Source organism: Leuresthes tenuis, unplaced genomic scaffold, assembly GCF_036924035.1.
Source record: "Leuresthes tenuis unplaced genomic scaffold, fLeuTen1.0.hap1 SCAF_6, whole genome shotgun sequence".
Lineage (NCBI taxonomy): Eukaryota > Metazoa > Chordata > Actinopteri > Atheriniformes > Atherinopsidae > Leuresthes > Leuresthes tenuis.
In genome coordinates, this window is record NW_027325360.1 from 6,855,079 (window position 1) to 6,867,145 (window position 12,067).

Genomic DNA, 12,067 nt, shown 5'->3' on the forward strand with positions numbered 1-12,067 from the left:
AGCACACATGTCCAGCCTGGCGTTAAGTTTTCATCTCTGCCAGTCAGAACAGCAGCCGACACACACCCACAACTCACTAATTCAAGGCAGGACAGAAAGCCAATTTCCCACCACAAACAAAAGCCAGAGGTTTTAGTTTCCTGCTATTTCTTTTATGTGAAAGTAGCTAAAGGGACACCATAACTGTTGTAATTTTATACAAAGCGTTTTGACAAGTGAGGAGGCGCTGGGAAGACTTGTGGGGCTCATTATCTTGCCCAAGAACCCGAAAGCTGCTGGTGGTGAGCTGGTGATGGAGCCAGTTTTTTCTGGGTTTAGCAGCACAGTGCAGGGAGACGTTTGAATGATGCCTCTGAACTGTATTTATGAACAAGGCTGAAAATAGGTGTTCTACACACTATTGATAACTGCCAACTTGTGATATCATTACTCATGTTTCCTCTTGCATTAGGCAGACCAAACGGAACACTTAACATTACAAACAGTTGAGTAAAATCTGAAAATAAAGCTAGAAAGCCAGGCCTCTCTCCCGTCAATCCAGTGAACAACACGTGGTGTGAATGCTCGACTGTCAAAGAAAACGAGAGAAAAAGAAAGGTGTTTTCCCCCACAGTCAGATGTAACTGCTGTGTCGATAGATAAAGCTCGTCCTTGGGTCACCAGGCGAGCCTGATGGTAATTTAGACGCTGGTACAAACAGCAAATCCAAAATCACATGGAAGTTGTATTGGCATCTAATTAATATTAAGAGCAACGTAATACTACCTGCCAATTACTGGTGAGCTTTGAGGTAATGAAATGGTTTAAAAAAAGAGTCTTTGAAAAGAGAGGTTTCTGTTATCCATCCTGCACTCAGTACCGGAGTATCCATCTGCTTTAACATTGAGCAAATAACAAATGCTCATTTTCTTTCATACACCTGCTTTAGACAGACATAAACCTCTGTAATTATAGCCCAGCCACTGTCTGCCTCACCTGGAAACAGAGGGACAGACAGCGTCTTTCACAGAATTCATGGGCTTGATGCAGTCCACTCAAAGCTTTCCAGGAGCTTTCTCTCCTAGAAAATCAAAGGAATCCTGAGTAGGAAGAGGAGAAAATACTGTTGATGCTTTTAGGAGCATTCAAAGTGGATGGGAGGAAAAAAAGACAAAACACAGAAGCATAGCCAAGCAGACAGGCATATTTAAAAAACCTTTCATCCAGACGAGGTATGCTTGGGTTAAGGCCTCCCAGCTCTGCATTGAATACATTCACAGCAGAGCTCAAGTCATTAACTCCCCATACCACAGACTGCATACTAACCATTATTCAAAAGAGGACTAACTACAACATCTGAATGAGTGACTTGGCCCAATCTAAAACTCATTTTCCAAACAGTGACTGAAAGGCGCCCTGCATACACTTCCTTACCTGCCTCCAGACATCGCCATGATCTGTAGGACTGGCAGAGAGAAATGGGAAAGGGTTTCTCATTTAATCAGCGCCGAACAGCACTGAGATATGCCTCTGCTTCAGCTGCACTTGTGAGCCGTCTGTTGTTATATCAATTAGCGTAACAATTACGGCAGTAAGTGGTTGGGCAGAGGTGAAAATGCCTTACTCCAACCTGTCAGCTGATGCCAACAACACTTCCTGCACAACAAATTCCTGCAGGATTTAACACCAAACAGCTATTATCTTTTTGCTTTTTTTGTGTGCTCATCCCGTGAATGTTTTTCATTCCTGCCACATCTCCCTCTTCATCCACAGTCAGCCAGCTCTCACTCTGCTCAACACATTTGAGAGACAATTAGAAATCGCCATTTTTCTCTAGCTGTAAGGGCTCTTTTCTTTTCCCTGCGCCTCTCAGAGTTTGCCATAGTTTCTTCAGCTCCACTAGATTGCAAAAGTAATGGATACAACCTGGTACATGAGGGCTTTCAACAGTTCCTCTATTTTCACTATGATGTGAAAATAAAACAAAACTTAATATCTGAGTGCAGCAGAGAGTGAATCCTTCACCTGGGCGTCAGGCCAGATAACAGGAGATCAGATCTCAGGGGCACACTAAGGAGTTCAGGCATTTGCTCTTGATGTGATTTTCACTTCATCGGGTTCACACACACACAACCATCAGCACTGGCAGGATCGGGGGGGCAAACGACAGATCGAAGAAATCACATGCCATACATTTTGCAAATGCAACGAAAGAGACATCGGGTGACTATTTCCATGTGTATAACCTGACTGTTAATGCTTCAGGTAGCCCTTTAAACCTCTCTGTGGTATCAGAATAGCTTTTGATAATCCTGAAAGCCTTTTGCAAAGGCAAAAGAGGTGAAGACTGAGGACAGTTTCCTTTTGGTTTGACTGTGTCCACTTCAGGTCCAAACTGTAAACGCGTGACATATTTGTGTTTAGTTTTGTTGCCTTTGAACTTTGACTGCTCTGGATTCAAGGTTGGAGTGGAACAGTGTTCAGGTTGACTGCACAGAGCTTGAGTGAAAAACAAGTCGTGTGTGTCATATCGTAACTATAGACCTCTGTGGCAGTAACTGGTAACGGTTGAGCTGCAACATATCATTTTATTATTAATCTAGAATTTCGTGGACATAAAGTAATACAAAATATGCAAGAAACTTTGAGACTTTGAAAAATCTGTTTGTTTTTTAGTGGGTAATTAGAACATGTTAAGGTTTAAAAGTCTCATTTATCTGGGTCACTTTTAGAGGATAAATACTTATTGAACTAAAACAACGACAACAAATAAAGACTGAGAATTATTAACTGACCATGACGGCAAATGGTAGCTGCACTTCATGCAGTGTCATAAGCTGTTTGCACACCAGAGAGTTTTGACTGTCTCTGCTGTTGCTCACTCACGCGTGCACTTCCCAGCAGGAGACTCTCAGCAGGAGAAACCGTCTCTATGATGGCAGTACTCCAGAGAGGTGCCTGGATACAGGAGGCAGGACATGATGCAACAGTCACACTGCTGAAATCGGCATTTTGTTCACAGCACCAGAGAACGGTGGATGAGGCTTTCCATATTTCCGCTATGATGAATGTTTTTCTGCTGTTACGACATTTGGACGTCTCTGCAGTATTGAGTGGAAGAAATGAACACAAAAACAGAAACCAGAATATACACTCATCTAACAAATGCTATGCAGCATTATCTGTCTTCATTAGCTGTAAAAAAGCTTCCTGCACACTCCTCTAACGTTAACCCCAAGCAGTAGAAACTGAGACAGAAGATGAGTGGAGGGACAGACTTTGGATGATTTAATGGCTTTATATTACACTGAGAATTCAGTAAATCTCAGATGGCACTGTGTTGCATGTTAAAACAATTAGTCCATAAATTCACAGAGAACAGAACAATCCACCTGCCCCAGGGCCTCAGCACAGATATCCTCAGAAAAGTCCCACACGTCCAAATTAAAGTTACAACTGTTCTAAAGATCAAAAGGCAACTTGTTGCCACCACTGTCTGTGCTGGATTATGGTGGTGTTACTCACATACACGCATCTTTGCAAGGATTAATGCAGCGGATGCAGTGTACCGTGGAGCAATAAGGTTCATCACAAACCGTACAGGTCAGGGTTCAGAACGCCTGCTTTGTTCTCCCAGAAATTCATTAGTAAAGCCATTTTTGGTCTGCTTATCTACATTCTTCAAAAAAGTACTGGCAGTTATTGTCTTTGTTCATATGAATTAATCCTCCTCTCTATCCCAATGTTTGCTCTGAACTGGGCAAAAAAGAATCCAAATATGCTGCTTCCTTTGCTTGGAATCAGCTGCAAAGTCACCTGAATCATAAGGAGCCAGTTTCACTAAACAGAAATAAGCACATTGTTGATTATAGGAGACAGATATGTCCGACTGTAAATGCACTGATTGACCATTCTGGTCTGAATAATTGTTGGCCTGCATTGATTTTTGAGATTAAACCATTTTGAAGTTTGAATTTCTCGAGGTTGGTGAACGCAGTTTATCATCAAGTGTAAAACAACCTTTATCTTTAAGACTTGAGCGGCGCTCAGAGACAGCCGTCCACTGTCAGAGCGAATAGCTCCTCCTCAAATTTGAACAAAACTGCTATCAACTGGCGCCAAATTTAATGCATTCTTTCTGCCCTTTGTCACGGGATAAAGGACAGACAGATGCAGACACGGACAGGAGCCAGAGGTAAACTCAAAGGGTTTATTGTAGGAAATAAAAATCACAGCAGTGCTGGAAAACCACAAAACTAAAGAACTAGAAAACTGCAAATAAAAAAAAAAAACTCAACTGTACAAAACCACGATGATGAAAGCTACGGGGAAGACAGCAAGGATGACGGCCAGGATCTGACAAAGACTGAGAAGAAAGCAGGAGACTAAATACTGTGGAGAGGATGAATAGTGAGATGCTACACCTGAGGAGAATTAGCACGAGCGATGGGGGTGGAACTGGTGACTAACAGGGAGCTGAGGGAAACAGGAAATGACAAGTGAAAACTCATAGGAAACTAAACAGAGCAGAAACTAGAAAACCAGAATACAAAATAAAACCAGAAAAATACAAAACAACTAGGATCGTGACACCCTTTGAGCTTCTTTAAAGTCAGTTGACAGTTTTTGTGTGATCTTGCATACAAGCAGCACTGAAATCAAGGAAAAAAGCAAGTCTTGCAGTAAATCTGCCAAAACCTGACTAATGAGAAAATCTCACGGTGTGGACTGTATACAGTTATTTACATCAAGTGGATTTAGAACATTTAGACTTCTATTGCTTGTCCACTACCTGAAAACACTAGTCCCTACTGGTTAGACATGGCAGAAAATGATCATAGCATTAAAAAACATTAAGATCAGTAAAAATTCTTTTCAGAAATAAATCTGTTCCATGACTGTTGACCCTCTGGAGCTCTGTAAAGAAACGGTATTCAGGATGATTATTATCACCTTTCCATGAGTACTCCTCCGCCTTTTATTTGCTTTCTTTGGCAACTCGTATCACAGAAATTTGTTTTTTAGGAAAACAGAAAATGCTGCTGGCTGCTTTACTTGCAGGAGTGTCTGCCGGATCCCATTTCTACGAGCTACAAAAGGAAGAACGGTAAAATTAAGCAAAGATTAGGAGAATTATTTGCCCAGATTCTTGTTCCATAAACGCTGGCATGATCTTTTTCGACAGTCTGGCCGGTTACAGACAGTATTCCCACAGTTGGAATGAATCTATCCAAAACCTTGTGACAGCAGCTTGTTTCACTGTGGAGAAGTCAGGTCCAGCTGATGAGGAGAACTTGACAGAAGCCCAACCACATTTGACAAAAGACAGCCACTTCAATCAGAAAATGTACAGAATTCAATAGTGAGGAAAGTAGAAGTTTTAAAAGTTCAAAAACCCTAACCCCTTCCATGGCAACCGTGCAAACTGCACCTGCTGATAAAGGTTAGATCGTACGACTGAAAATGCACAAAAGCTCTTGCCAACCGTGAGAAATGGTTTCACGGATCAAAAGTCCTCTAGTCTTAAGAGCCACAGCATCAGCACACGGTCAGGATTTCTGTCTTTCACCAGCATAAAGACGAGGTGTTTTTTCATCTTGCTCATCATACAGCATCAGCATCTGACCTCACTCATGTGGCTGAAAAATCCAAAACTTTTTGAGTGGAAGCAGTTAAAGCAGACAAGGTCATGGTTTGGAGATGAAACAGTTCTAAGTTATAAGAATAAGGGGTATTATTGAATTTTCAGAAATGAAGCTTCTTCTCCAAACTTCCCTCAGGGAATGACTTTCAACAGCCTTTCCTGGGTATGAGAGTAAGCTTCTGTCAGACCGGCAAACTAGTGTAAAATATTAATGTTCACGTATTCATCTTGAAACAGTTAACCCAGTCTGTCCATGTCGCAGGAGTTCCAACTCAGGGTTGTCCTGCTCAGCTAATGAAACCATTACATCGCTAAAATACATGCACAGACTCATTTGAGGTAGATTTCTACACTTTACTCAAGATCACAGGGACTAAAGATGAAATAGACTTGAGGAGACCAATTAATGTCTCACCAGTTGGGTTTCAATTGTTTTTGATTGGTTAATAAGATTCAGTTCATGAAGAAAAAAACATTTTATGCACGCTTGAGGTGGTTTTTGCCTATTTCAAAGAAGACTTGATTGACACCTGACCTGCTAAGATGAAAATGGCGTCACTGATCAGCTGGCGACTTACCAGATAAGATCTATCCATCTGCCCATTTTCTATACCGGTTTAGAGTCGCAGGGGGACTGGAGCCTATGCCAGCTGTCATTGGGCATAAGGGACAGCACACCCTGGACATTTCCAGATAAGACCAAATATCATGACAGAAATACCTGGAGAAGAGCAATCTTCACTTTCAACATGAACGTCCACCATAGCTGTCGTTGTGTCCTTATGGAGCTGTTTCCTGTTAGGACCGCTACTTCTGCAACAGCCATTAGCGACCCAGTTAGCCCAAAAGTTAGCTCAAAAGATAGCCCTAACCCTCACCAGTGAATGGAAGATATCTGCTGAAGGAGTTTGGTCGGAGCAACAACAACGGAGGAGGCCACTTCCTTCTGCCCAAGTTTATTGTTGAGCAGAACTTTTTTTCTACACCAGCCCGACGTGGAGAGTTTGCCAAAGTGATGGCTGAGTGAGCCGTTCTGCTTGTGCAGTGTGTTTCTGAGTCTGGCTGCAGTTTAGTGGTTGCTGGTGTGACTTCGATTGGGACTGAAAACAAAAGTTGCAGGATTTAACGCTGCAACACAGAAAATGAGGGGTTTTGGCCAGTGAATTAAACCACTCTCCTCTGGAATGGACTGATTAACTGAAGTGTATCCAACTCCACGACGCTGAGGACAGTGTGAGAAAGTGTTGCCATTCTGCTGCTTTGAGTAAAGTCCCAACACAGATGTTGGTGATTTTTGTAAGAAGTAAGATGGGATTTTATAAAAACTATGTGTTTGTGTTATGCATTTTTACAAAAAGATGCTAGAACAGAAATGAGTTACACAACCACCCAGGATTGTGAACAACAGAGTTGTGGTCTGCACACACAGCTGCGTTTAGAAGGACTATAAGTGACTGAAAACTCTCCCAGTTTGAAACCACAGAGCCCACTTACGTTACATTGCCAGTGCAAGAGGTGGCACTTGAGCTCCTTGTGAAAATGATTGAATATCATTGTCTGCATAATTGCAAAAACAAGGTTTTTAAAACAAGGTAACAACTGAGCAAACAGCTGCTTTGTTTGCTATTTGATCAATACTAAAAGGTCACGTTTGTACAGAAGTGTACATCCGATGCTTTCAGAGTGGGAAAATCACTCAAATGATCAATTCTTTAAAGCCCATGATCGCAGCACATCGCAGCACGTACGTAGATGCAGTGAAACCCATGGGCTGCTAGAAATTAGACATAACACAAGGGAAATGACACAAGATGGAATTTTGGGAAAGTACCCCAGAAATCTTCAAATAAATCACATGAAAGTGAAATCACCAGCTTGAATATTTTATTTCCCCCACTGAGCAGCTTCTCAAATGGAGTATGCGCTTGCACAGTTGCATCACAGCAGCTGTTGGAGGAATTACCCATCCTCTGCCATCTACCCCAACGGGCCCGGAAAATCAATCTGACAGTCCTCCAGTCATCAGACGTGATAGAGAGCAGACTGGTAAAGAGTAAGAAATCCAATCAACACCAAAATATCCCATGAGAGGAGCGTGTCAAGAATCAAACAGCTGTGATGGCTCCACCAAACACTGTTAATAATCTCCCTCAGCACCAAAAAGACTCTATATTAACCCTTTATTGCTCGTCTGTCTCATATGTTTCACTCATTTGTTGTATAGATAAATACAAATTGTTATGAAATGGCCTGGAAAAAAAAGACTGAAGCTTGTGATATGTGCTCCTGATATTAACTAACTTTGGTTTCTTGAATTTCAAATTTCAGCACGGCTGATGCAGAGTTGTGGGCGGTGCCTCGTCAGGCCATTGTAGCTGACCAATCAGAGCAGAGTGGGCTTTTCAGGGAAAGGAAAGGGGGACGCCTCCCTAATGTTTGTTTTTACAGGAAACATTTAAAAATGAAGGAGCAAATAGCACCCCAGAAGACATTTCATGGGGTCTTTAAGACTTAAGGTCTTTAAGAGCTTTGACTTTGACAGGGGTCAAACTTTTGTTTGTAATGTGATGCTGGTCTGTTTTCATGTTAGATACTGAAACCTGTATTAATTTGAGCAACAAAAAGCATGGTTCAAATGAAACATTTTGTTAAATGCTAGAAGAAAATAAAACACCATTTTAAAAGTAGAAAAATATATTTCTCACGGTCATCTTCGATGCCCATGCCCAGCAGAACATGTTTAACACATACTGTGTAAGCATTAGCCTTGGTTTAGCCTCAAAGTTTTGCAGCCATTCCAGGAAATTACCTTAAAAAAAAAAGATCAAACCCAATCTATGTTCAGGAATTATCCTTATTGTATTAAATAAAGACCACATAACTGCAATTACGGCAAAAATATCTTTGAGACAGTTCAAATCTTCCAGATTAAGGAATATTTACATGGATGGATGTTACATTTACAATATATTTACAGCTTATGTGCCAGCATGTTTCTTGAGGGAAATGGAAACTAAAATGCAGTTTGGGAATTTTAAAATTGAGCTGCTGATTGCCTAAATACACTGGTCTTACTTTATGGAGGCTTTTCTCTTTAGGATACAGTCTGCACCGGCATAAGGTCACAGAAAATGATTTCTTTAAAAGCAATCAGGGCAAATACCTCAGCTGGCAGAATGTCTGTGTTGAAATGTCAAAGGGAATGCAATACTTCATGTGTCTGTGAGAAGCTCAGATCAGACATCAATACCAGCGTCACACTGGCGTGCATTCATGCAGATGGCATACGTATTCATGCACATCATGCATACGATGATATGGCCTTAAAAATGAACATTTCAGCTCTGTTTGCACCACAGACAAAACCAGATGGAGCAGGACTCAGCCGTGCATATTTAACACTGACAGGGGTGTGACAGTTTGCACAACTGCGAGTGGACGAGGCTCCTGTGGGGTGTGTGGGATGTAAATGTCATCATCTGAGTATGCACTAGACTTTCTGAGGATGACTACAAATTTGGCTAGTAGTTGTTTTGATGACACGGACTTGATTCATTGTGCAAATCGATGGCCCAATGTCATCAGTGCATGTGCGTCCATATCTGAGTATCATCAGACCTTGATGGCTCCCAAGAGAAAGTTTAGGAAAACTTATCTTTGAGTGACTCTAAAAGACAAGATTTTCTACATTGGTTATATGTTCTCTTCCACATTAGTCATTATGTGAGCCACTTCTAGCTGTTTAAAGTCATAACATGTTGTTCTGAAAAACAATGATTCACTGGAGCCATCACCTCACTTGGGTATGGTTCTCCATCACAGTGGAAGTGACTCATCACATTTTCCATCAGCAGCAACATCCAAATTTGTTTAGTATAAATAAAACTTAAGCTCAGTGGCTGGAGAAAGCAGCGGGCATCAATAACAGCAATTACAGCAGAGGCAGCAAAAGAAGCAGCAATTTTTGCATAAAAGCTTCTGCTTTAATTAAATGATACGCTGATATGTGAACATATGACCTCCTCATTTGATCACTGCCTGAAGGCTAACTTTTATCTATATATCCATTTATTTCTCCTACTAGTAGTAGTAGTCAGGGCTCACTTTGAAATGCAACCACATCTTGGTACTTAGAGCAAAACTTTAAAACCATTTCTCTAAGTTGACCAAGGCTTACACTGGAAGATGAAGTCCACATTCTTAATCTAACCTACAGTGCCATCAACACTGTGGATGGTAAGGACATGATCTCACAGGTCCTCTGCAAGCTCAAAACACCTGTGTTGAAATAGTTCTAAATACTAAACCCATCATTTGAATGAGACTTTTTCAGGTGTCTCCAGTTGTTTTTTCAGTCAACGTTTGAAGCCAATTGAAGGTGCAAAAGAAGCTTTTCTGGCCACATCATTTTCACTGGCACTTATTTAATTCCAGCTCACACACTCAACTCCTCTATTTGTGCATTTTCACATCAAATCTGTTTGCGAAAAGGCTGCATTTTTTTAGGAATAAAATGACACACCAGATCACAATCAGAAGGACGGAGGAGCGAGGACACGCCGAGGCTGGAATGAGAAAGATGAGATGAGCCTATGAGCTCTAGTTTGCAGTTAAGAAAACTATTTCTTATATTGAAATGCAACCACTCACAGCGTAGCTTATACTCCCACCCTCAATTAAATGAAATATGTCGGATTCACTTAGTTTCTTTTTTACGGGTTTTACAAAGATCACTTCAGATTTGCTCTGCTAGTCAATGAAAACTCACCTACTGTCACATGATTGTTAAATCACTTCATGATTTTGACATCAAGACATTTAGAAAAGACAGCTAGTCTTCTGACCGTACTCTGAGCTTGATTCCGTACTGACTATCTACACCAGACTAGTGGATAGGTTAGATTCCTCACTACAGCTACGACAGGAAGCTGCATTACACAGCGACCACATGAAGGCTAAACAGTAGCGGCATCCCAGCAGAAGTAGAAGCAGTTACAATGTGCTGACGACACACTGGGTTGTTATCTGTTCTAAGAGCAGTAAACATTGTGTCTGTGCATCCTACCTTGTAGCTGGTAGTCCTCAGAGACGTCCAAGGAGGCCTGGACCAGAGCTGACCTGCGGTAAACCACATGGACCCTTCCTTGGTCCTCCAGCTCCTGAGTACCTTTCTCCAGCGGCTCGATGAAGTACTCGTCTGAGTCGGTGCGAATCATCCCAGCCTGCAACACAGTGTAAAGTCAGCGACTGGGCAGAACCACACCACTCAGGCAGCAAATGACCCTGCCTCAGTACTGAGAGCAAAGACTTCGGTTCTGGATACTTGATCTGTAATCCCCAGCATTCGGTCCCATCACAGCTAAAAACAGCCATTAGACCTCTTCATGCCCTACAATAATCATCATCTGTTAAAAAAAATCGAATTATGTGGATAAGATCATGAATCCAAATAATTAGTGCAATGAGCTGTTATAGCATTACTGAGAAAATCTTTTTTTCCTGTGTTATCATGTAAATGTAGGCACCACGGTTCTTGAAAATCTAATGAGCAGTCTACTTTACAGGAGAACCTCTGGTGAATATTAAATCCTTTTCTTGTTTGCATCTTGCCTTTTGTGTTTACACAGACAGATGACACCAAGACGTCCCACCCAACATGTCATGGTTAGCTATGTGAATAAAATACGGAACAATACAAAGGTAGATGTGCTAATGCAACATGAGGTCATTTATTCAGGGGTAACTGTGTTTCTGAGTGCCAGCCATAAATGTATCGGGGTCTGTTGGGGAGACATGCTTGTTGTGATTCTTTTCGTGCAACTTTCCATCTGTTTGAAATGATCACCTGGTTACCCAACAACTGCTGGTGGTGGTCAGAAAGATCTACATCATTACTGTCACAAAATTGCTGTCTGATGGCTACCTGCAGCCCCCAGATTTCCAGCAATAAGGAGCCAGTCACACCTTTCAGTTAAGGTGGAAATAAAATGCCACCTTTATCAGCACAGTAATGTACAAACTGGTTGTACGGCTCATCCAATCCTAATGGTATACTAAAGCAGGCATCACACGCCTGTAGGCTGAAAGCTGCATCAAAGTGCCCATATGATCGATGCTAAATCCTCCAAAACCATATCTCTGTAATCACTGTGCACTTTTGTGATATGACTTTTAAAGTAAACCTTTCCAGATAAGTTGGAGAGCTTTCTTAAATCCAACAAAAACCTGAATTTGTAATCCGTTCATTTCTGTGAATTTCGTTTAACAGACAAATAGAAGAAGGGATTTTCAGTATTTACTAACCAACGGCATCATATTTGGAAAATTTGAATGTATTTGATGATCGAAAGCAGGACGACGTCAGACCTCCTTAAAAAGTGTGATTAAAAGGAAGGCTGACGTAACACCGCACCTCTAATGCAACTTGTTCAGAATATGTTTCTG

The 12,067-nt window shown here is 41.4% G+C and overlaps 1 protein-coding gene across 1 annotated transcript in view; it reads right to left on the minus strand.

Annotated features, from left to right (window-relative positions):
* adamts3 (ADAM metallopeptidase with thrombospondin type 1 motif, 3) overlaps positions 1–12,067 on the minus strand; it is a 143,966-nt gene that overhangs the window by 103,084 nt on the left and 28,815 nt on the right. The window contains exon 4 of the mRNA XM_072387340.1: positions 10,689–10,845. Within this exon, the coding sequence (XP_072243441.1) occupies positions 10,689–10,845 (157 nt within the window). The remainder of the gene's footprint in view (positions 1–10,688; positions 10,846–12,067) is intronic.